This window comes from Piliocolobus tephrosceles, chromosome 5 (assembly GCF_002776525.5).
Source record: "Piliocolobus tephrosceles isolate RC106 chromosome 5, ASM277652v3, whole genome shotgun sequence".
Lineage (NCBI taxonomy): Eukaryota > Metazoa > Chordata > Mammalia > Primates > Cercopithecidae > Piliocolobus > Piliocolobus tephrosceles.
In genome coordinates, this window is record NC_045438.1 from 36,918,097 (window position 1) to 36,945,106 (window position 27,010).

Below are 27,010 nucleotides of genomic sequence, written 5' to 3' on the forward strand. Positions count from 1 at the left end.
AAAAAAAAAAAAAAAAAAAAAAAAAAAAGATAGATAGATAGATAGATTTGCTAAAAAAGAAAGATTTGACATTTTTAGTTTTATTTTTGTATTAAAAATAGGTACTTTTCTGATTATGAATATAAAGCATATGTATTATATTTCAGATGGTTAACTTGCATAGAAGAAAGTAAAAAATAATTCATAATCTCACAACCCAGAGATGAGCATCATTAACATTTTGTTACTCTCCTTCCAGATTTTTCCCATGTATCTATACACCATAGAAAGTGGAACACACGCATATTTTTCCCAAAATGTCATCGTATTGTATAGACTATTTTTACATGGCTTTCTATCTCTTAAAATGTATTATGGGGATCTTTCTATATCAACAGAGAGAGACTGACATTACTCACATCGAATATCATGTTGTGTGGAGATACTATGATTTGTTTAGGCAGTTTTCTATTAATAAACATTGAACATTTTTGGATGTTTCCAAAATTATTTGGTTTGGCTATATTCCTGAGACAGAGAGAGAGAGAGAGAGAACATGCAAACTGCCTTCCAGAAAGAAAGATTGTTATTAATTTTGTTAATCTTTGACAATCTTAAAGGGGGAAAATTTATTATAATTTGTATTTTTTTGATTACTAGAAGCTTACACTTTAGTGAGGGAGACAGACATCAAAGGTCACAGATAAATGTAAATATAAATTTACAACTGTAATAAGTGTTATGACAGTGAGTCAATACAATGAGTATGTAAGCAAGAGATTGACATGATAACTTAATTGGGATCTTAAGAAGTCAGGGAAAGCTTCCCTGAAAGAATAATGACTGAGTGATGTAGTCATCAGCTAATCAGGGGAGCACAGATGAGAGCTACAGCAGGCATAGAGAGAATTTTAGAAAGAGGAAATAGCATATGCAAAGGCACTGTATATGTTCTAGGAACAGAAAGAAAGCCAACATGGATGGTATGCAACAAGCCAGGGCCAGCACAGTGCTGTGATGGAGCCGGAGAGGGAGGCGTCACCACATCACTCAGGATCTTGTCGTTCATGGTAAGTTCATATTCATATATTCCACTGGCCATATCTGTTGAAGGATTCTGATCTTTATCTGGAGAACAATGGAAGTCATTAAAATATTTTAAGCAAGAAAGTCACATAATAAAATCTACATTTTGAAAAAAATCACCTGGTTTCAGGTTGTAAAATGTTTAAGTCGGGGGCAGGGTGGATGTGGGTAGCCTCCTTTCAAGGCTACCACAGCATCTAGGAGAAAGATGGTGCTGGCTTAGATCAAGGTGATGTCAGCAAAGCTAAAAAGAGAATAGATTTGCGAGTCCTGTGGAGACAAGACTTGGAGAAGCGTTGGATACCAGGGGCAAGGAAGACTTCGAGATTCCTGGCTGTAGGGCTTGTGGTGATACAATCCCAGAGTATTCTGGAAGAGGACCACTTTTAGGAGAATGATGTGTTCAGTTTTGATCATGAAACTTAAACACTTTTCATTATTGGTCATTTGTATTTCTTATATGTACCTCCTATTGTGCAATTTCCTTTGACATTGCTCTTTTTCCTCTCATATAATACCCCATTACTAGGGATAATACACCTTTTTCATATATGTTGCAAATGTTTTTCTCAATTTGTCATTTCCTTTTTCGGTTATTTGCTTTTAATTTTATTATTTTCTGTAGAAGAGTTGATATTTTATAAAATCTAAACATTATAAAACTGTGTATTGCCTTTTAATTTTTGAAATTAAGCTATGGACATCACAGAAAATTTAATTGTAATTACCAATCAATCAGAATTTTCATCCCAAGATTCATATTTTAATCATCCTCTTTGTATAGATAGAAAAAAAGAGCTCACCTAAATGAAGATATGAATAACTTTGTATAAGAATGTCTAGAAATTGAATTTTTATGACAAATGTCAACATTGTCATTTCTTCATGTGGTATTTAATATCTGTGGATCACTTCAGAATAAAAAATTTAGAACTTTTTTAGTCTTCCAAATCAGGCACTTACTTAAGTCTTCCAAGTCTTAGTATCTGCTCTACAACCCCTGTCAAATACAGATATTTGAGAGAAGTGGTGTATATTCCACAGGTGATTCTGAAGGTCATATATGCCTTTTCATCTTTGTATCTGTAAGGCTTAACACGGTACCTGTTGAATGAATTAACAAAGCATTTTCAATTAAAATACTTAGATGGATAGGTGCACTGGCTCACATCTCTAATCCCAGCACTTTGGTGGGAGGCTGAGGCAGGAGGATTGCTTGAGCCCAAGAGTTCAAGACCAGCTTGGACAACATAGTGAGATCTCATCTCTATAAAAAATATATAAAATTAGCCAGGAATGATGGCATGTGCCTGTAGCTCCAACTGCTTGGGAGGCTGAAGTAGGAGGATCACTTGAGCCTAGGAGGTTGAGGCTGCAGTGAGCCAAGATCAGGCTACTGCACTCCATCCTGGGTGAAAAAGTGAGACCCTGTCTCAAAATAAAATAATAAAATACTTAGAATAAAATGTTTAGAAATGGTTATATGTACAAACATCCCCTGACTAATAAGCTCTTGACTTAATAATACTTACAAATGAATGACCATTACCACTTGCCCACAAAGTCCTTCCATAGCTATCACTGATGTCCTGTTCTCCAGGAACCTTCCTCTGTCGTTGACACCTGGATCCGTGGAGCCCTTCCCTACCATTGCTGTGGAGATCACCTGGATCCTCTGGGCACTCTCCACCTCCTTCATTGCTGTGCTTTCAGACCTCTCAGGCCAGTGGCACCTATACCCCATTCCATCCTATTGCCAAAAGCATCAGAAATCTAAGAGCCTCAGGACTCAAGAGTCTCAGGGCTTAGGACTCAGCATATAAGGTGGTGATGCTCAGGTATTTCTTTCTGGAAATGCTACAAACTACACTCAGGAATATTTCAGCCCCATGATAAATTAAATGAGATTTTGTGAGTTTGTTTGAGAATGTAGCCACCATTTATAATGCTCCTAAACATAGACTTAATAAAATACCTTCTGAAATTGGTGAGTACTTGTAGAGTGAACATTAATATTTATGGCAAATTAATTTTTCTTTTTATTTGACAACATATTAAATTAGATGCATGTTTTTCCCTTTAATATTAAAGCCTGGTCCAATTGTAAGGATGAAAAGGGAACTGTTCCTTTCTGGGAATCCCTGCAGCTGACTCAAGGGATCTACCAGCAATGAAGGCAAGCAGCATTTCTTTCTCCTTCAAACACATAGTGATATGATTTGGCTGTGTCCCCACCCACACCTCATTTTAAATTGTAGCTCCCATATTCTCACGTGTTGTGGGAGGGACCTGGTGGAAGATAACTGAATCATGGGGGCAGTTTCCCCCATACTGTTCTCATGGTGGTGAATAAGTCTCATGAGACCTGATGGTTTTATAAGGGGTTTCCCCTTTTGCTTGGCTCTCATTGTCTCTTGCCTGCCACCATGTAAGATGTGCCTTTCACCTTCCACCATGATTGTGAGGCTTCCCCAGTCACGTGGAACTGTGAGTCCATTAAACCTCTTTTTCTTTATAAATTCCCCAGTCTCAGGTATGTCTTTATCAGCAGCGTGAAGATGGAAAATACACATGGTTTGTCCAATCACTTCTATTTTGTTTGTGCATTAAAATCTTAAGCTTCTAAGGGGCATGGTCTGTACTTATAAAACAATACACTTATTTGTCCTCCCCAAATAAAAAAAAAAATAACTGATCACAGGAGGAGAAATTCAGTCTTCCTCATCCTGCAGTTCTTTAAAAATGTCTTTAGTGTTGGTTAAGACAGAACAGTTTTGCAGAATAAATTTCTGTGTGTGACAAAAGTGGATCAGAGCAGTTAGTGCTCTAGAGAAGATGCCCAGATAGCTTTACTGACCAAGAGGAAATTTTCATTTCCTTCTACTCTTATGACCAAAAGTTTCTTCTCCAAAAAGCAGGCCTAGGATTAGAGTTCTTGACTTTCAGCACCCATCCTACCCCATAGCCAGAGGAGCTCAGCCTGCCATTTAGAGTGCACACATTATTACACCATGTGCAGGGACCCTGGAGTCTAAGCCCCACACATCAGAGTTTTAATCAGAGGAGTAGACATTACTTGTTTCAGTTTCACCCAAGTTCCTACAGGTCAGGTATGTGTGTGTTGATTCTAGTTCTCTTTCCCACCTCCCTCTGACTTTTATACCCAGCCACCGGTCAGAGCCATTTGAGATTGAGAGAGGTGAAGTCCGGTTCTGTTTTGTTCTTGAATCCACTACTTAGTTCCAAGAGAAAATCACGTTTCTTCCAACCACTAAATTATTGAATCTGTGGGTCTATCGGAATTTACTGTCAAACTGCATGCAATTCATCTAAAAGTATACCTACTTCAAAAAGATTAGAAATAGCTTATTTTTTCCATAGTAAATGGAAAGTAAAGGTTAAAATATAAGAGAGAACATCTAATAGGAATAAATTATTGGGTCCATGGGTCTACTGAAATTTGCCAACAAAACACAATTCTTTATCTAAAAGTATAACTGCTTCCAAAAGTTAGAAACAGCTTATTTTCATAGCAAATGGAAACTTAAGGTTTAATATAAGACAGAAGATCTAATAAGAATACAAATAGATGTTTCTAGACACCTGGAGTAATGTAAGTATAATTGTTCACTCAGTCATTCATGAATATTTTAATTGAGCAACCACTATGTACCAGGCACCATATTAGGTATTGCATATGTAGCAAAACAGACATGGTTCCTTCCTTCTTGGCTTTGAAACTACTTGCGCCTGGAAGAGATACCTGACCTGGAGCATGATCAGCATAGTTATAGCCTCAAAGGCTCTGAGAGTGGATTTGATCACCTATGGGGTGTTGGGGCAGTGACGGGGAGACAGAGAAGAAGGCAGAGAGAGGGAAAGAGAAAGAGAGAGACTGTGAGAAAGGCAAAAAAGAGGGCTAGGACTGACTGGTGAGACTAATCTAATCTTTCGAGTTTGAGCAAATAGAGCCAGAAATGAAGCCTAATAAAGTACCAGACAAACAAAAAGAAAACAAAGCAAATGTGGCTTTGCAGAATCCAATAAAGGAGCATGGTTTCAAGGAAAGAGTGGTCCATAATAGCAAATGCTGCTAAGAGATAAAATAAAATGGAGGGCTTGTCTTAGGTACTTAAAGAAAAGAGGTATTTAATGGAGAGTAAGGGCTGGGACCTGGTGTAACTAGAACCACGTGGCAGGGGAGGCACTGGGGAGCCTGGCACCCTCATGCTCTTCTCCCAACACTGAGCTCTCTTCCACTCTTCATTCAGGCAGGGCTTGTATGTTGCTACTTGTGGGGAGCCTCCCAAGTCACAAGTCTGGGCTAGGTGCCCCTCCTGTATGCTTCTGTAGGTACTGTTTACTTCCCTCCATTGCAATTATATTTTTTCTTGATTGTAAACAGCAGCAACCATCTCTGATAAACTGAAGCAGAAAAGACAATTTTTTGGAAGGCCGTTTGGGAGTTTGCAGAATTTTAATGTAAGAACTAGAAAACAGGCCAAATCCAAAGAAGATCAAGCAATGGAAATACAGACCAGGTTACATCTCCAGGTGTGCTGGTGAGTTAACCAGGCAACCTCACACCCAGCTCACACCTGGCCCCATCACGACTATTGCCACCAGATGCTGGGTGCTGCTGCCGTAACATCAAGAGAATGAGTTCCAAACTGTCCCCTTCTTCTTCAGTTTATTAAGTTGTGGCAACAACAACAAAAATTGTACATATAAAGGAAGGATTTGGCCAGGTACAGTGGCTCACACCTGTAATCCCAGCACTTTGGGAGGCCAAGGCAGGCTGATTGCTTGAGCTTAGGAGTTTGAGACCAGCCTGGGCAACATGGTGAAACCCCGTCTCTACTAAAACTACAAAAATTAGCCAGGTGTCGTGGCAGGCCCCTGTAGTCCCAGCTACTTGGGAGGCTGGGACAGGAGATTTGCTTGAACCCGCGAGGCAGAGGTTGCAGTAAGCTGAGATCGTGCCATTGTACTCCAGTCTGGGTGACAGCGCAAGACTCTGTCTCAAAAAAAAAAAAAAAAAAATTAGCTGGACTTGGTGGCACACGTCTGTAATCCCAGCTACTTGGGAGGCTTAGGCAGGAGAATCTCTTGAACCAAGGAGGCAAAGGTTACAGTAAGCTGAGATCGAGCCACTGCACTCCAGCCTGGGCAACAGAGTGAGACCCTGTCTCAAAAAATAAAATAAAATAAAAATAAATAATGAGGGGATTTAACATTTTGGTACAGTTGAAAGCATAATAAGTGAGTACTTCTGTAGCTACTGCTAAGCTATTCTTTTGAAGTCCTTCAGTATTCTTCTCATTATTTTCCCCTCATTGCCCTCATCTCATGGGTAACTAAGTTTTCTGGATTTGCTCTATTTTGTGTGTGTGTGTGGGCATGTGTGTGTGTGACAAGGTCTTGTTCTTGTCACCCAGGCTGGAGTTCAATGGTGTGATCACGGCTCACAGCAGCCTCGACTGCCTCTTGGGTTCAAGTGATCCTCCCACCTCAGCCTTCCAAGTAACTGGGACCACAGGTACCTGCTGCCATGTATGGCTAATTTTTTTTTTTCTTTCGGTAGCAATGGGGTCTCCCTATGTTGCCCTGGTTGGTCTTGAACTCCTGGGCTCAAGTGATCCTCCCACCTCAACCTCCCAAAGTGCTGAGATCACGGTCATGAGTCACTGTGGCCAATCCCTGGATTTGCTTTTCTTTATAGTTTTATCATAGATTTGTGTCCCTATACGAGATCTAGCATTGTTACTTTTGCCTGTTTTTGTGCTTTATATAAATAAAATCACACTGTATGTATTCCTTTGTAACATGCTTTCTGCTCACTATATATTTTCAATGTTGGTGTGAAATAGCTATCGTTTGTTCACGTCCACTGCTTTATGGTATTAATATACCGGAACTACTTTATCCTGTCTACTGTTAAAGAAGTAAGGATTTTTTTCCCCCAGTCAACAATACTGCTAATTATATACACACACCTCCTGGTGTACATATTAAATAATTCATTAAGGTCTATAGTGAAAGAAGAATTTCTTTCTTTCTTTTTTTCTTTTTTGAGGTGGAGTCTCGCTCTGTTGCCAGGCTGGAGGGCAATGGTGCGATGTCAGCTCAGTGCAACCTCCACCTCCTGGGTTCAAGTGATTCTCCTGCCTCAGGCTCCCAAGTAGCTGGGACTACAGGTGTGCACCACCATGCTCAGCTAATTTGTATTTTTAGTAGAGATGGGGTTTTACCATGTTGGCCAGGCTGGTCTCAAACTCCTGACCTTGTGATCCACCCGCCTCGGCCTCCCAAAGTGCTGGCATTACAGGCGTGAGCCACTGCACCCAGCTGAAAGTAGAATTTCTAAGTAATAAGGAATGTGAATATTTAACTTTACTAGGTGACAGCAAATTATTTTCCAAAGTAACTGTAATAATTATATACCCACCAGCAGTGATGACTTTTTTTCACTTTCCCACATCTCCGTCAACATCAGGTAGAACCCAACTTTATTATTTTTGTCAAGCTAGTGGGTGCAACAGAGTAGCTCAGTATAGTCTTAAGTTAGGTTTCCATGATTACTACCAAGTTTGGGTATTTTCCTATGTTTATAAGCCATACACATTTGCTCTTCTATGAGATAACTGTTCATGTCTTTTACCTGTTTCTTTATTGAGCTGTATGTGTCTCTCCATATACTTGGGCCTCCTTAAAGTTCTTTAATAAAAACTTTAGTAATTCTGTACCAAGGACCTACACATTTTTCTTACATTTATTCCTGGGTGGTTTATATTATTTTATACTATTAAAACACGTTCTACTGTTGAATAGAAATGCACTTTTCTTTTTATATTGATATTACGTCTAGAAATCTTGAACTCACGGAATCTGATAATTTACCTGTAGATTCCATTTATCTGTAGATTATTTTGATTTTTCCATGTTGAAATTATATCATTTGTAAATGACTGATTCATTTATTCCTTTCCTAATTCTTGTACCTTTTTCTTGTTTCATTGTGCTGTCTAAGAATTTTAGCCAATACATTGTCGAATAGAAGTGGTGATTCTTCTATTCTGGGAGCATTCTTATCTGGGACTTATGTCTCTGTCTCCTTGTTTTTTTTTTTTTTTTTTCTTTTGGCATTTGGTACAGAATCAGAGTCCCAAATGGGCACATTTGCTTGGCCAAGTTTGAGTCACAGGACTTTCTAACTGCCAAAAGAAGAAGAAGAAGGAGGAGAAGGAGAAGAAGAAGAAAAAGAAAAACAAAACATATGCCATAGTATGATATAGGGCTCTTTCTTGAACTTTTCTAGGAATTTCTCCAAAATTAGAAGGACATTCAAACGCCGGAGAATGGAAAGCAACTTGTAATTGCTGGTATACTTGTCTTTATGCACAGTAAGAGTCTATGTAAGCAACCTAATCTCCATGAATAATGTTCCTATAGGAGAATTTATTCTTCATTTCAAATTGGAACTCTAAGAATACATCTCCCTTTACTGTGTACATAATATCAGAACTGGAGATTCTCCCTGTTCCAAATTATTTATGGAAGTTCCTATGGCCTATTGTGGAGCCTTCAAGAAGGGAAGACCTGGGGAATGAATGGGGATGAAGTATGGAGCTTTCTAAAGAATGAGAATTTCTTGCTAGTATAAAACCTCAGAGGTGACTTTTCCAAGTCATATTCTCAGTTATTCCCTCCCACTTCTTTCACAGGTTTATATACTTCTGTTTCCAATGTTATCATCTATAGCTGTATCCATGTTTTCTTCTGCCGAAGTTACTGCTAAGTAGATCACAGTCTTCCAGCTCTTCCTTTATTTTCACGTCTGTGAAGAAGTTAATGTTTTCTTTTATGGTTTTCTAGAAGATTACTGCTAGTAATAATAAAAAGGAATTTAATAAAGAGCATTCTGCCACAAAATTGAGATACACACACACACACACACACACACACACACACAGAATTGAACATTTCTATGTAGACAGTCATAACAAAGTTTTTTAAAAATGACAAAAAATTGCAACATTTATATGACAAAAGTTACTATCCATAATATACATATAGTTCTTATAAACTGATAAAAGAGTTACCTGATTTTTTAATGGGCCAAGGACATAAACAAAAGTCAGAGAATCAACAATAAAAATAAGATGTTCAACTTCACCTTTTAGGTCTAATTATGAACTAAAACAAAAATTAAATATATATTTTTCAACAAATAAATTGGCCAAGGGGAAAAGGATCTTCAGTACATGGTGATGCTGAAGACAGAATACAGGCTCTCTGTGCTCTGTTGGTAGACACAAACATTGATGTTCCTTGAGTAGAATCTGACAATATGTTGCCAAACCCTTTAACCATGTAAACTTTTTTTCTTATTTCATGAGAGTTTATTCTATCAAAATCAAAACAAAATAAGCTTTAAGAGCGTAAGCAGTCTTTCTATATTCAATTTTTAATAATTGATACTTCAACAAACCCAACATAGCATTGATCATAAGATGTATCATTATTCTGTGTACTACTATGGAAGAAAAAAAATGTAAACTATAGCACAATCCTTTTTATCACTTAGAATTCTCTTAAAATTTTCTAACTGACATGTAATAATTATACATATTTATGGGGTACAGAGTGATATTTTGATACACATATGCAATGTTTAATGATCAAAATCATGGTAACTTGCATATTCATTACCTCAAACATTTATCATTTCTTTGTGTTGGGAACATTTAAAATCCTCTCTTCTAGCTATGTGAAAATATAAAATAAATTACTGCTAACTATAGTCAGTCACCCCACAGTGCTATAGGACGCTGGAACTTATTCCTTCTATCTAGCTGTAATTTTGTAACCCTTAACCACACATTCCCTATCCCCCCCCCCCCCCCCCCCCAGTATCACAAATCTACTCTATACTCCTATGAGCTCAACTTTTTTAGCTCCCACATATGTGTGGGAACATGCCGTGTTTATCTTTCTGTGCCTAACTTATTTCACTTAACATAATGTCCTCTAGTCTCATTTGTGCTGCCAAGAATGATAGGATTTCATTCTTGTTTATGGGTGAATCATATTTTGTTTTGTACATATATCACATTTTCTTTATTCATTCATCCATTGATGAACACTTACATTGATTCCATATCTTAGCTACAATAGTGCTGTGATCATCCTTTCCTTTCGATAAATATCCAGTATTGGGAATGCTGGATCATATGGTAGTTCTAATTTCAGTTTTCTGAGGAACCTCTATGCTGTTTTCCATAATGGCTGTACTAATTTACAATACCACCAACAGTAGATGAGTTTCCATTTCTCTGTGTCCTCACAAGCATCTTTTGTCTTTTTGATAATAGCTATTCTAACTAGGGCAATATGATATCATATTTCCCTAATGATTACTAATATTGGGCTTTTTTCTTTTTACAGACTTGGTAGCCATTGTGTGTCTTCTTTTGAAAAATGTCTATTCAGTTTGTTTGCCCATTTTTTAAATCAGATCTTTTTCTGCTGTTGAGTTTCTCATATATTCTGAATAGCTCTTGTCAGATGAATAGTTTGCAAATATCTTCTCCCATTCTGCAGGTTGTCTCTTCACTCTGTTAGTTGCTTCCTTTGCCATGCAGAAGGTTTTCAGTTTGATATAGTCCCATTTGTATATTTTTGCATTTCTTGACTATGCTTTTGAAGTCTTATCCATAAAATCTGCCCAAATCAAGTGTTTTCTCTATGTTATCTTCTAATAGTTATACAGTTTTGAGTTTTACATTTAAGTCTTTAATCCATTTTGAGTTGATTTATGTATGTGGTGAGAAATCGGGATCTAATTGCTTCTCAGTCTTTTGGCTAAGATCAAGTGGAGAAGCAGGGATCTAGTTTCATTCTTCTTCATATGGATATTCTGTTTTCCCAGCACCATTCATTAAAGAGGATGTGCTTTCCTGCTGTGTGTTCTTGGCACCTTTGTCAAAAATCAGTTGGCTATAAATATCTGGATTTATTTCTGGGTTCTCTATTTTGTTCCATTGGTCTATGTGTGTATTTTTATACCAGTGACATGCTGTTTTGGTTACTACAGCTTTGTAATACGTTTTGAATCAGGTCGCATGATGCCTCCAGCTTTGTTCTTTTTGGTCAGCATTGTTTTGGCTATTGTGAGTCTTTTGTGGTTCTGTACAAATTTCAGAATTTTCTTCTATTTCTTCAAAGAATATCATTTGTATTTTGATAGAGATTGCTTTAAATCTGTAGCTTGTTCTGGGTGGGTAATATGGTCACTTTGACAATATTCATTCTTCCAATCTATGAACATTTGTTTGTGTCTTTCCATTTGTTTGTGTCTTCATCAGTTTCTTTAATCAGTGTTTTATAGATTTTATTGTAAAGATCTTATGCCTCCTTGGTTAAATTTATTCCTAGGTATTTTAATATTTTTGGCAGCTATTGTAAAGGGAGTTGCTTTCTTGATTTCTTTTTCGGCTAGTTTATTATTAGTGTACAGAAGTGCTATTGATTATTGTATGTTTGTTTTGTATCCTGCAAATTTGTTGAATTCATTTATCAGTCCTGAAAGTTTTTTTGTGAAGTCTTTAGGTATTTTTATATATAAAATCATGTTATCTGCAAATAGGGATAATCTGACGTCTTTATCAATGGATGCCATTTCTTTCTTTTTCTGGCCTACTTGCTCTACCTAGGATTTCTAGTACTGTGTTGAATAAAAGTGGTGAAAATGGGCATCCTTGTCTTGTTCCAGTTCTTAAAGGAAAAGCTTTCAAGTTTTCCCCCATTAAATGTGATGTTAGCTGTGGGTTTGTAATTTATGGCCCTTATTGTATTGAGGTGTGTTTCTTCTATACCTAATTTGTTGAGAGTTTTTATCATGAAGGAATGTTGAATTTTATCAAATGTTTTTTCTGTATCTATTGAAATGATCATATGGATTTTGTTCTTCATTCTGTTAATGTGATGTATCACACAACGATTTGCATATGTTGAACCATCCTTGCATCACTGGGATAAATCCCACTTGATCATGATGTATAATCTTTTTGATGTGCTGTTGGATTTGGTTTGCTAGTATTACATGGAGGGTTTTTGCACCTGTGTTCATCAAGGATATTGGCCTGTAGTTTTCTTTTTTTGTTTTGTCCTTGTCTGGTTTTGGTAATGCTGGCCTCATACTGTATATCTTTTTTGACTCAGCACTTCCCCCTTCTAGGAGTTTACTCTAGGAATATATTCTAATAGGTAGGTAATACAATAACCACAGCAATGTTCACTGAAGTCTTGTTTATAATAGTAAAAACTGGAATCCAACAATATAGATGGACTAAACGGTTTGCTAGAGTCATACAATGGAATAATAAGCAGCCATTAAAAAGGAAAAATTGTTGGTGAAAAACCATACAGTGAAAGGAAGCAGAATGTATAAGAGCATTTACATCATTTATATAAAAGTTACTATATGTACAAATACATATACGTCTACATATACAGATATGCTATCAAAACATTTAAATTTTATTAACAAGCAGGTGGCAGGCATTGTGAGGTTGTTGTTTATAATGTTATGTATAATTTTATATAGCCTTACTACTGTTGTGATTTCCTTTTCCCCATCACCTTGGTTCCTCAATTCAAATTCTCTTACTCCAATTTTTGTATTCCCAGATATCTCTAGAACACCATATTTAGCTTGACTTCTGTGCACTATGAAGCGAGCTAGCAAATGCTTCAAGGAAAGAAGCAAATAACATCAGGCTCACTTCTGTACATTCTCCTTCTCTCTACGATCTTGTTCCTTCAAGTCCTGGCTGTCCTGGTTGTTTAGATGCCTTCAAACAGCTCCTCTTAATTTTTTAATCCAGATTTATAACTGCTTTCAACAGTAAGTGGTTCTGATACAAGCTGTATCACAGCCAGAAGCAAAAGTCCAATTGTCTCATATTTAAGGGCATATTAATTATTGCTAAAATAGGAAATTATTTTGTAAGTAAGGAGATCATTTTTAATCATTTAATTTTGTAAGTAAAGAGATCATTTTAATTGTAAGTAAAGTGAATAATTTTTAATGTTACCCGTCTTGTGGGTATTTAAATTTTTTCCTTGAAGAAAGGTATACAATATTTTATAGAAGTTACTTAAAAGTATTAAATACCTTTTTTAAATGCTGAAGATCATAAATAATTTTATAAACCATACTCAAATTGAATACTTTTCACTCATCTAAATTTAATTCAAAATGGAATGTAATCCAAAAATATGCTTATTTTACTTTCTGATTATACTGCTGCATATTTGGATATAATTCTATATTATAAACAAGTTTCTTTACTACTGTATTCTGTGAATCAAGCATTAGAGTAAGTGAAAAGATCGATGATTTAAGTATCAGGTAAAACAAGCATAACAGAGATTTGAGCTGGAAGTATAGATTTAGCATCATGAACCTGGGTGGTCAAGATCTGAAGCAATGGCAAATTCAGTAGATATTGTCAGATATGAAAATTCTGTGGGATTGGGACTGCTTCCCAAGCATTCACAAAGAGGGAACTACTTGGGTCCTCCACACTTCATGAAGCCTTCTACACATCCTTAGTCAGCTCTCTTTCTTATTGTCGAATTTTGGGTCCTCCATCTATTCATTTCTCCTCTTACATTCAGCATATGTCTTCTTGTTTCATGAGAAAAACAGAAGTCACCAGGTGTAGCTCCCACAAATTCCTGTCTCTACATCAACAACTAAACAATATAAAAAAAATCAGCTTTCTATCTTCACCCCCCACTCATATCTGTAAATTGGCCTTCATCCCCTAACTGGGCAATGACTCTGTCTATACTCTAGGTACCATCTTTCCCATCTTCTTAGCATACTTGTTTCCCCCATTAGGCTGGCATCCTTCTGCCTTTTTTCAACCCTGCTTTTATGTCTTTTTTTGTTTCATTGTATAAATATACTCCCTACCACTAGGCTGTTTAATCACAAATTTTCCTCTGGTCTGGTGTTTTTCAAATTTCATGCTTCTGCCCATGAGTGGGTTGTGAAATTAATGAGTCTGTTTCATAAAAATATATTAAGAAATGAATTAGTATGGAGCCTACGATATCAGAATGCAACACGTATATTCCTAGCAGGAGCTGTCCACATTGCCACAAATCCTGCAGACAACTGAGTTGAGTGACAGCTGGAGAATGGGAGGTAATGAATATATGCATTGGCTGGGAACTGCCAGCCAGTCACTCTTCTGCTCATTGGTGTCTCAGCTGATTTTCTGGAATTGATCATAATTGTATCAGGAGAGTTCATGTTTTATAGTTTCATTTTCTGTCAACGTAATTTATAGCTAATTATAAAGTGAGGTTTAGAAGAACTTCATCTAGTCTTGGCAAAGGCAGCAAGACTTTCCACCAAGGTTTTGCTGAGTTAGAAGCGTTCAATGTGCTTTTTGAATTAGGCATAATTGTCAGGCATTTTTCAACTTTGTGATAATTGTACATTTTAATCAAAGTTATACCAACTATCCTTAACATAGTTTATTTTATTATTAGAAGAAATAAAAACAATTTTGTGAAAAACGCAGAGGCATGTTCTGGCAGAACTGCCAGATTTGGACATGTATATAGTGACAACATTAAGAAAAATGTCTTTTTAAATTAATAAATTCTATTATTTGAACTATAAGCCAAAGAAGTGCAAATCATTTTAATAATGATAAAGTGTAGCTTGTCAATTACTCAAAACTCACTGAAAATGTATTATTTGTAATGACTTTCTTGTAAATAAAAGCTTAAGATCTTCCAAAAAAAATCATTTGAAATATAGCAAGCCAAATTTGTTCATAAGGCCTTCAAATATTTTCAAAGAAAGAAAAAAACATGTAAATTTGTCAACATTATTTCACATTGGTTTTCATGAAAAAGCATTACTATCATAATTAGTTACATATATGCAGCAAAAGGAAAAAACTTAAACAGCTTCTAAAAAAGTTATTCTCAGCATACATGGTTATAGTGAGTATGATTCTTGATAAATCAGCAGATAAAGTTAAAATTATACTTCTAAATCATAACATATCATAGTTCTAAAGAAGATACAGAATAGAATTTATACTTAGGCACATACAGGCAGACACAGGTTGTTTAATTCCACTTAATGAGAACACTAATATTTCACATTACTTAGACTTTCAGTTTATGCCAAATATGTATGAAAATAGGACTTTTATAAAGGATTTATTGTGTTGTTTCCATTTAACCTAACAGAAGACTACTTGAGAAACATAAATTCAACTGGAAAATTGTAATGGAATTGTGAGTGATTCAGAAGTAAATATGACCAGGAAACATAGAAAGATAATTTAATATATTGTTAGAAGCTACTCTGTACATTATTTAAAATCTATGTTCCATACATTACAAAGACTTTGCATCCTAACAATTGTACTGAATCTCTTGGACTTGAAAACAAAAATAGTGATAGTTGTTTAATTTTATTAAGGGAACCTTCAGTTTTTCATATGTTTTGTTCAGAAATTGGATCTGTGGCTGAGACTAATGATTCCCCTCCCTATGCCATAGGAACAGAGCTGTGATTACTCAGGTATATCTCGGCAACTCTGTCTTCACCAATGCAATATATGAGATTTGTGTAACTTCTGCCTCTGAGGCATGCACTCCTCTGCTCTCTTTTCCTTTTCCTATGGGCTAGAACACAACGTGCCTGGGACATATCTCTGAGACACACAAATGAGAACAACCCACTATGAGATGAGGAAACAGTAACATTTAAGGTACATAGTCACTTAATGATCTCCTGGGACCTGCTGCACCAACCTAGACTACTGACTCAGGGTTTAATTTAAGAGAGAAGTAAATGTCTATGCTTTGTAAACCACTGCATTGTTGGGTCTTTGTTAAAACAACTTAGCCTTTCCATCAAATAACATGTATATGTTGCATGGTACTGAAGTTATTGATTGTTACAAGGAAAGTACTAATTAAATTATATGAACTCAGGAATGGGATTTGTATTTTTCTATTTGAAAAGCAATCTCATTTGGCATTTTGAAAATGATATTTCACCAAAAGAATTTACATATAGAACTCATTTTTTTGACATTTTAACCTAACTGAATTTGGATCAACAGGGAAAAAGTAACAATATATTTCAAGATGTTTAATATATCCAACACTAACAAATAAATTTTAAGTAATCACTGTGGTTACTATGGGTCCACAATTTTGTAACACATAAAGAGAAAATTAATGAAGACATTTTGAATAGAAAAATCATATTAATTATATTACAAGTCTCTATTATAAACTTTAATAATTTCAAAAAGAGAAATTTGAAATATTGAGGAAAAAATTGATAAAAGATCTGCTTTCCAAAATCCTGAATCCATATTAAAGCTGATACTCAAAGAAGAAAGTTAATCACTAATACTTTATTTTAATACATTGAAGAATGATTATAAGTTTATAACCATTTTAGATTAAGACTAAAGAAGACTTTCCATTGCTAAACAGAGTTCACTGTTGTTATTAAGAGCATTCACAGCACCTTATTTGTGTAAGCCAGAATTTTTAAGCAACAAAATTAAAAACACTGGGAAGAAATAGGCATCACAGTGCAAACCACGGTGGTTGTACAGGTAGCATTGTCCTCATGCCCACAACCTAGAATGAATTTAGGAAGAGGCAAGTATGCCTGCTGCAGTGAATGAAATCATACTTAATAGTAACTATTATAGTTAACAGTAAGTACTGCTTTATACCTAAAACTGTTGTTTCAGTTTTTTAACATATCTATACATGTATGCGTATACTGGATGACAATGCAAAGCATATTTTCTACTGTGAGTTATAGAAAGACAGTAGAAAAGTGTTTACTTTCCTTCATAGCCATCGACTGGGTTGTTGATCCGTGTGATTTCACTGGCTCTTAATCCACTGCAACCAGGCTGCAGTCATCATTTCTCCCGGGTCTGGCTTCCACGGCATCCTAACTCTCTCACATCCATTATACCATTTTCTGTGTTTATCTTTGTCCTTTCTCTGGATGTTGACCTAGTTGCCTGGATACTACTTTTATTTCATTTTTGTGCCACTTTTTAAAAAAAATAACACTTCTCATTATAAAAGTAAAAATATTTAATGAAAAATAAACTCACCCATAAGCCCATCAAAGATAATCACTTAATAATTTGTGTGTACTTTTCATAGATATGTATGTATATATGTATGCGTTTTTGAACTTGTATATATGTCTACATCAAATATTTAAATAATAAAATTGGAATCATGTAGTATATAGAAATACATGGCATTTTACAATTTGCTTACTTAAGTATATAGTAAAAGCCACTTATTATTTTCTTTTTTCTTTTCTTTTCTTTCTTTCTTTTTTTTTTTTTTTTGAGATAACGTCTTGCTCTGTCACCCAGGCTGGAGTGCAGTGGCGTGATCTCAGCTCACTGCAACCTCCGCCTCACGGTTCCAGCGCTTCTTGCACCTCAGCCTCTCGAGTAGCTGGGATTACAGGCATGTGTCACTACATCCAGCTAATTTTTGTATTTTTACTGTAGGCGGGGGTTTTCACCATGTTGGTCAGGCTGGTCTTGAACTCCTGACCTCAGGAGATCCACTGCCTTGGTATCTCAAAGTGCTGGAATTACAGGTGTGAGCCACTGTCCCTGACACCACTTTTTATGTCATTCAATATTTCTCTCCTATTCTTTTTAAATTAGAAACAATTTTTTTTTTCTTTTAGTAGAGATGAGGTCTTGCCATGTTGCCCAGGCTCCTCTTGAACTCCTCAGCTCAACCAATCTGTCTGCCTCAGCCTCCAAAAGTGCTGGGATTATAGGCATAAGCCAACATGCCTAGTCCCCCACATTATTCTTAAAGACTATATAATATGATGCTTTATGAATATATCATGGGTTATTTATCTATATCCTTGTTGCATATTTAGTTTTCTCTTTTTTTAGAATTGAAAGACACACTGAAATCCTCGTAGAAAGATCCTTATCCATTTCCATAATCACTTCCTTAGGATGAATTCCCAAAAGTGGAATTGTTAGTCAAAGCTATACCTATGCTACATACATATCCAGGCTCCCTCCCTCCAGGAATGTAGTACCAAGTTACACTCTGACCAGCACCCAAGACATGAGAGGACTTTGTTGCTCAGCTCCTTCAATAACATTTAAAAAATCTCTTAGTCAATTTGATTAATAGAAAATAGCATCTTATTTAAAAGTTTGTGCTCTTTATTAGGCACTAGAACATTTTTCATAAGTTTATGGGGTTATATGTATTCCCTCCTCTGTACACTGACTTTATATTTATTGGCTTTTTTAAAAAAGAGGGAGCATTTGTTTTTTAATTCTTTGTTAAAGCTTTTTTTTTTTAACAAAGCTATTCAAACTTTATATATCTGACATTATTATAAATATTTTCCTAGTTTGCAGCTTAAGCAAAATTGTTTTCAATTATAAAATAGTAAATACTTTAAAATAGACTAAAAAATATAAATCCACATATAATTAAGAGTTAGAGTTATCGTCTTTTCTTCCTTCAATCCACCCCTCAGAGTGTCATTTGCTTTTTAATTTTGTATGGAACTTTTGATATAAAGATCTTCAATATTCAGATAGTCAAATCTATTGACCTTTTTTCCTTCAGTTTCTGCCTTAGTTTGTTAGAAATAATCTTAATGTATTAAGATAAGTATATTCAGTTATACTTTCTTCTAAACTTTTCATCATTTAATTCTTAAATTTAATTCTTTAATACATTTGTAATTTATTTTGCTACATGATATAAAGTTGTGATCTCTATATTTTTCCAAATAGTTAACAATTTTCTTTAACCCAAGTACGTTATCTGCTGCAGTGTTTTGACCTTTTTTTTTTTTTTAACCTTTCTGTAAATGATGGCTTCGTTGGGCGTGAGGGTAGTGGTAGAAAGATCCTTGGGGCTGGGACTTTGTAGGTTTTGCCTCCTCAGTACCAAGAGCGCCGAAGGAGAAGTCTAACATCCCCATGTGCTGGACGCCCTCCGATGGCACTCCCTCCCCTGGCTGACCCCCCACACCTCGGATTTCGGACTGCTCCTCTCAGCCTCCTCCCTGGGCCCTTGCTCCTGTACCCATCATTTGAGAATTAGGGGGGTCCTCACTCCCTCTCTTGTGTAACCTTTGTCAAACTCGAGGCATCAACAACTCCCTATATTTACCACCCTTCAAATACTGGCATCCCTCCCAGAGCCCTATCCTGAGTTCCTGTCCAAAACAACAACAACAACAACGACGACGACGACGACGAAAAAACACCTACAAGTATCTCATTATCATTTCAATCTGAACGTATTCAAAACTGAACTCATATATCCCCCCTAACCAAACCCTTTTTATCTCCTCTTCTTTAACTTAGAGAATAGGGCCACCATCCTCCCAATTTCCTAAACAAGAAACCTGGAAGCCATCCCATATACGCCGTCTCTCCCCTATTCTGTCATTAAATCCTATTGCTTCTACCCTTCAATATCTCTTGACATACTTTCCTTTATTCCCCTCCTACCCACCCTTGGCCTACTTGTTTCTAGATTCCTGCAGAACCTTTGTTCTATCAGCTGCCAGTGTGCCTCTCTGCAGTCCACCATCCCCACTTCCACCACAGAACATTTTCAAAGAAAAAGGAAACACGGGGTGCCCTGTCACATTGCCTTCCCCACTGCCCGCGTGAGACTCCTGGGGCTCCCCGTTTTCATCCCAATGAGAGGCCCTCTGCTGTGGTTGCCCTTGTGCCCACCATTTTTCAGAGGGCAACAATTCAGCACAAGAGAGGACAGGAAGAGGAGGGGAGAGAGGTTTTTGAAAGCGGCTTTGGATTCAGGACGTGTTTGGAGACCCATTCTTGGTCTGGGAAGTAACTCAGCCTCTCTGGGCCTGGTTTCCTGGGGCGCATCAAGTTCTACCCCAGCCCCACCTCAGCCCACCGCCCCGCCGCGTGTTGAAAGCTTGACTGGAGGTTCCCTGCAGGCAGGGGCACAGTGTATGCAACGCTGCACAGGGAGTGGCCCAAAAAAGCTGTTCGTGACTGAACACAAGAATTTTCTGGTTAGCAGACGACGGGATGCAGCGGGCGCGGCGCCTGCACCACGCTGAGGGTCCGGGTGTCAGGGCTGGGCTGCTCCGACTCCGCCTGCGGCCACCGTCGGCGCAGGGGGTGCGAGGACCGCGGGGAGGCCCCTCCCCGCCTGCTTCCCGCCGCCCGCTGCTGAGCAGGCGCTCCCTCCTGGCGGCTGGCGAGCCAGCTCCGGACATCCGTCCCCACCTTTCCGTGAAGCCCGGCGCCCGCGGGGCCTGCCTCGGCGGTCAGGTCAGCGGCCTCCAGCCTCGCTCTCCAGCCCCAGCCCGCAGCTGCCGCCGAGCGGAGCGCACCTGACCCAGGCGGGCGGGGCGGCGGGCGGGGCGCGGGGCTGACGTGGCCCGCGGCATGGAGCGGGCGTGATTCATCAGCAGCCGTGCCGGGGCGGCATGGGGGCGCGCGCGGCGGCCGCCTAGGTGCCCAGGGCAAGGCAGCGGCGGCGTCCCCGGCCCGGCTCGCCCGCGCTTCTCTCCCTGTGGGCGGCGGCCCGGCGCCTGGAAGGTCAAGATGGAAGAGATCCTGAGGAAGCTGCAGAAGGAGGCGTCCGGGAGCAAGTACAAAGCCATCAAGGAGAGCTGCACCTGGGCCCTGGGTAAGCGCCCGGTACCTGCTCGCCGCGGAGGGAGGGCCGCGCGGCCGGGGCTGAACACGCGCCTCTGCGCGTGGGGCTTTCGCGGAGCGTGGGTCATGGGTGCCGTTCGCGCGATTGCGAGAGTCGCCTCGGGAAATTGATGTGGGATTTGAGAGTCTTGGCTCGGGCGTGGACATCAGCCGCCTCCCCTCCGGTCTCTTTCACTCTCCAAAACCTTCCCCGGGAACCGCTGTCCTTCCCTCCTGGCGGCCCCCTTCTCCCGGTCCCGGCGCTGGGGACGATGCTTCCCCATCGCCCAGTTAGGCAGGACCCAGAGCCGGTGCGAAACCTGGGGCCTGATAGCGAAGCGCCTCTAGGGAAGAGGGAAGTTAAACCAACAACCCCGATGTCGAATCCTTGGCGAGTGGAACCAGGAAGGAAAGGCTTATTTAGTTTGGTTTTCCTGATAGAGGTCAGCTTGCTAAGTGTTAGCTTTCATGGTTATTGCACTTGAAAAATAACATGCGGGCGGGGAGCATGTTACCTCTGCAATTCTGTTGTGGTCTGCCCTTCAGACAGGTGGGATTTTAGGTTTGTGAGCTGTGCTAGCATTGAAATAAGTTCCAGGGAGCAAATTTGTGTTTCTCTTCAGACTCAGGTTGCAGAACTCAGCAGCGGAAAAAAACGGAAGGACATTTCATTTAGGCTGGGTTTGGGCAATCAAAATGGTCAGAATGGTAATGCATATAGATCAGAAGCATACTTCGGGTGGTGGTGCTGCTTTTTAGAAAGGAAAGGCCAAGAAGAAGCCAGAGCAGCTAGCTCTGCGGGCTCCTCGCTTTGCCTTGCCGGAGCCTGATGTGATGTCTCAGTTGCCACTCAATTGAAAAATGAAATTGACTCCCTTTCCCTTGCAACCAAGAACCATCACTGTCTGTCATGACACTGTGTGTGCGTTGATGCAGCCTGAGATAGAGAAGAGCCTTTAGCAGGCTTTCCACTAAATGTAAAATTTTGAGTGGTTTAGGTGACTCTTAATATGTAGATGGTCTTAATTCACATGTTTGGGTGTGTGTACAGACAATTATAGCAGCATCTTTTTTTTTAAACCTGTGCCTATCGTCACAAAATTGTCTAGAATATTGCCTTGGAAGTTTGTCTTGTAGGTAGAACCAGCACTTGACCATTTTAGCTTACTGTTAGAGAAAAATGGACCAGAAATCTGAGAGAGCAGCAAGGCTCTTAAAGCCACAGTACTATTTTTGCGTTGCCATTGTCATTCAGCAGAGTGGTTCAAAGCTAGATTCCAAAATGCCTCTAATGAAGGGTCACAGATGGCTGGGTAACATGATAAAGCAGGGCCCAATTGTGCTTTAAACATGCCATTCCTAGTATTCGTTATTATTTTGCTGCAAATTAGGCAGAGTTAGATAAACAGGGAGGAGGAGATTAATCTAGTATTTTAATAAGTTTGAATACTGACATCAACGTCTTATTAAGTTAGACCACAACGTTGCTGAGTTTAGGTCCTTTAAAGCCATTGGGGAGGCTGAGCATTGAGGTAGGTAGATTATTCGAGTCAAGTCTGAAAAAAACCAGCCTGAGTGGATGTGCTTCCTTTCCCAGTGATTGTTCTGTAATTAGCAAGACAAGACAGAAGTGCATGAAATAGTTAAATAATAGTGCAGGGCATTCATTGTGCAGTTGGATTGACCAAACCAGCAAAACAAGTCAAAGAAGGGAGGATAAATGTGAGGCCCATGGATTGGGGGAGAATTGGTGTGAGCTGGTGGAGCTTTTGAAGCAGATTTCACTTGGAGAATGGGGAAGCTATGAATTCCTTCTTTCCTTTGCTTCTTTATTTAGCAAACATTTATTAAGACCTCCCTGGTACTGAGCAGTGGGATATATGGATGAATAAAATGTCCCCTATAAGGAATTTGTTAGAAGAGCATGGTGGAGACATGAACAAAGGTATAGAGATAGGTTTTCCTGTTGTCTTTCCCACTCCAGTCCATTTCCACTGCCCATCACTGTTTAGATTACAAAACACCTGTCACTCTTCAACCCCCATAATTTATTTCTAGATTAATGTGTAAATTCCTCAGAATGCTCTTCAGAATCTAGCCCCAGCCTCTGTTCTTGTCACTCCCCAACCAAGATTCAACGATCTAGCGGCAGTCAGCTGCAGCACTTTGTTGAACATGCTGTGTGGCACACTTCTCTCTTTGCCTTTGCTCATGCTAGTCCTTCTGTCGGGATTCCCTTTTCAGAATGTGCAAGGTCCAACTTGTTTAGGAAACATTCTCTGAGCTCCTCAATAGGATCAGTTGCTTGTCTGGGTTCAGATCCTTGCCTTCATGACTCTCTTAGGGTACCTACTATTTTGGATAGTAGTTGATTGTGTGCACAGGTAGGCTCTTATGGGCAGTATAATTGACAAATATGTTGGGTGCAAGAGACAAAAAAACTAGTTTAAACTGGCTTACACAAAACAGGATTTATTTACTCCTTTAACTAAAATACCCCTTGCAAGAATAGCTGTGATTTAGTAATTAGACACTGTTTCAGGGATCTTGTCCTGCTCTTTGTGGGTTGACTGACATGCTCTGCATGGGTCTCCACGGTTTTGGGCTCATGAATCAACACACTTAGACCATTTCATGAAAAGAGGCAACAATAAACTTAGACCATCCCAGGAAAACAGGGCTCATCCTCCACTTAGACCATCATTAAAGGGAAGTTATCTCTCACTTAGACCCTCATGAGAGAGAGGGGTCATTCTCCACTGAGACCCTGTGGAGAGAGGGGTCATCCCCCACTTAGACCCTCATAGGAGCAAGGGGCCATCCCCTACTTAGACCATTGTGGGAGAGAGGGGTCATCCTCACTTAGACCCTCATGGGAGAGAGGAAGCATCCCCCTCTGGGACCCTCATAGGAGAGAGAAGTCATCCCCCTCTGAGACCCTCATGGGAAAGAGCTCATCCTTTACTTAGACCCTCATGGGAGAGAGGGGTCATCCCTCACTGAGACTGAGGCCCTCATGGGAGAGACGGGTCATCCCTCACTGAGACTGAGGCCCTCATGGGAGAGGGGTCATCTCCCTCTGAGACCCTCATGGGAGAGAGGGGTCATCTCCCTCTGAGACCCTCATGGGAGAGGGATCGTCCCTTACTTAGACCCTCAGGAGAGAGGGGGTCATTCCCCACTGAGACACTCATGAGAGAGAGGGGTCATCCCTCACTGAGACTGAGACCCCCATGGGAGAGAGGGGTCATCTCACTCTGAGACCCTCAAGGGAGAGAGGCATCATTCCTCACTGAGACCATTTTGAGATAGATGATCGTCACCATATTTAGATCATATCAAGAGAGTAGACTTTTCCAGTCACTCCTGCTCGATCCTTGGTTTCCCTTGTTCTCTTTGTCCTGCTGGTTCATGTGAGTATCCTTGAACCAGTCCTCTAGTCAAAGAATGGAAGGGAATAACTGCTTTAGGCCTAGGCTACAAGTTCCACTGAAATTCAGAGCTGGGGAAAATGGTTTCCTGGAAGTATAATTAGGATGCTTCTTCAGAAGCCAGGGGAACGGACACTGGTCAATCAAAACAATACGTGTCACCAGTGTAGTGAGCTCTTTAGTACAGGGACTGCCGTTTATGCTTCTTTGGTTGCTTCTGCACCTATAATGGAAGGCAGACATTCAATAAGTAAATGAATACTTTAACTGCTTGCTTGAGTTTTAAATAATATTCATCTTTTTCTATTTATAAGAGTTATATATGTTCACTTTAGAATGTTGCAAATAGTGGAACCACATAAAGAAAAAATTAAAATAATCTGCAGTCTCCCTATCCAGAGATAACACTGTTGACATTTTGGAGTCTTTCCCTTTGCAAAAGGTCATACCACATATGGCATATTGTCATGTGTTTTTTAACTTTAGCATCTTCTTCTACTTTGTCTACTTTGTCATGATACTTCTCTGAAAATCAGTGTTAATGGCTGTAGAATAACTAACAAGGCATATGTATGTATCTTTATTTAGTGTTACCTGGTTGGTTGTTTTTGTTGGTGAGGAATGGCCTGGCCAGGGAGTAGAAAGGAATGAGTTGGATAGAGGGTTGGCTTGGGGAAAGGCAGAAAGAACTTCAGGAACTGGCAGTCCTGGGGGCTTGTGAGCTAGGCTGTGATGGGATGAAATAGAATTGCAGAACAGGAAAGTTGGAAGCAACCAAGTCCTACTTTTAGTATTTAATGTCTATCAGGGGCCTTATGCAGAATAGATGTGGAAAATGGAGTAGCGAGGAAAGAAACTAGAGGCACGAAGGCCAAGTAGGAGAAGAAGGTACATCTATCCAACCAGCAGCCTTCTCTCTATGTACCCACCTGCTTTTTCTTCCAGCCACAGGTTATTACTTCACAAACTCCCTAAAAAGTGTAGAAATTGTATGTGTGTTCTCACCTTCTACTCCGTCTTCATGTTGCTGTCATATGCCTTTCATTATCCCACCAACTCACAGTTACTGAGGAACAGTAACATACAGCCGTCCAGCTGGCAGACCATTCTCACTCCCATCTCACAGGTCCTCCTGGTGATACTAGACACACCTGGGCACCTGCTTTACCTTGACTTCTATGACCACACCCTACCAGCTCCATCTTGGTTCTTGAGCCACTCTGTCTCCTTTGACAGCGCCAGATTCTCTCCCCAGCTGTAAATATTTGAGTTTCTTAAGGGATAACTTTGAGCCCTCATCTCTTACTCCCAGCTCTTCTGGAGTTGAACACACACATACCCATGGCTTCAGCTCCGTTTCTGTGAAAGTGATGCCCACGTTTATATCACTAGTCGACACCAGTGCTCTGAAACCCACACCCCGCAACATAGCTACCTACTGAACATCTCCACCTGAATGGCTCACAGGCACTCAGCTCAACAAGGCTCAAAATGACCTTGTGCTCTTCCCCACCTCTACCTCACTGCCAAATCTCACCTCTGGTGTTTCTAAATGATCAGTTGATGTCATCACCTGTCCAGTTGCATTAACCTGAAATCTAGAGTCATCCTTGACACATTTCTGTAATTTGCCATTTTACCTAGTCTGTCACCCAAGCTCTACTCATTTTTACCTCCTAAGTATATGTTAAGGCTGTCCACTTCTTTCTACCTCTGTTGCCAGCTCTCCAGAATAAGCTGCCTTCTCTTTTGATCTGGACTTCTGCAACAGCCTCCTAACTGCTCCTTCCTTGTCTGCTCAAGTTCTTTTTCCCAAGTAGTGTCACCTTGGAAAACCCCAATCTTTTCATGACATGCCATGTTAAAACACTGAATAGCATCCCATTAGGATAAAAACAAAAGTCCCTAGTGTGTTCTGTCCAGCCCTACATGGCCTGGCTCCTACCTGCCCCACAGCCTTGTCCTATACCACCCTCATGAGAGAGAGGAGCATCCCACATGGAGACCCTCATGAGAGAGAGGGGTCATCCCCCTCTGAGACCCTTATGGGAGAGAAGGGTCATTCCCCACTGAAACCCTCATGACAAAGAGGGGTCCTTACTCTCTGAATTTCAGCCACACTGATCTTCTTTCAGTTACTCAGCTACCCTGAGGGTAGTAAGCTACCCTCTTACTTCATTAATTCAGCAACTGTTTAGTGAGTACCTACTACGTGCCTGGTACTGTTCCAAGTGTTAGGGATAACATGGTGAGCAAAACAGGCAAAAAGATCCAAGAGTTTACAGACTCTTGGAGAGATGACAGCCAGTAATCAAGATAAATAAATAAAATATACATGACAGCAAAGAGAGTGATAAGAGCTAAGAAAGGGAAAACATAAAATGGTGAAGAAGATAGGAGGTGCTTGGAGTAAAGGGGGAATTGCCATTTAAATAGGGTATTCACAGAAAACCTTACTAAAAGGGAGGCTCCTAGTTGGGAAAACATCTATCTGATGGCTTCAGGAAAGAGCAAGGAGTCAGGGGGCTGGAGCAAGGGGAGAGAAGTAGGAAGTGAGGACCAGATCATGAAAGTCCTTGTTGGGCTCTCTAAGGATGAGATGGGGAGTCATTTGGGGTGGAGGAAATGCTGTCATTTGGGTCCTCACAGGATCTCTCAGGCTACTGTGTTAAGCAGAGACTGCAGCTTCAGGGGCAAGCCCAAAAGCTGAAAGCTCAGGACAGAGGCTGGTACAGTCAT

The 27,010-nt window shown here is 39.6% G+C and overlaps 1 protein-coding gene across 1 annotated transcript in view; it reads left to right on the forward strand.

The window, feature by feature from the left end:
• Positions 1-20,747: 20,747 nt before the first annotated feature.
• The window catches only part of ARFGEF3 (ARFGEF family member 3), a 193,436-nt gene continuing 187,173 nt past the window's right edge, over positions 20,748-27,010 (forward strand). Inside the window, exon 1 of the mRNA XM_023190994.2 lies at positions 20,748-20,832. Within this exon, the coding sequence (XP_023046762.1) occupies positions 20,748-20,832 (85 nt within the window). The remainder of the gene's footprint in view (positions 20,833-27,010) is intronic.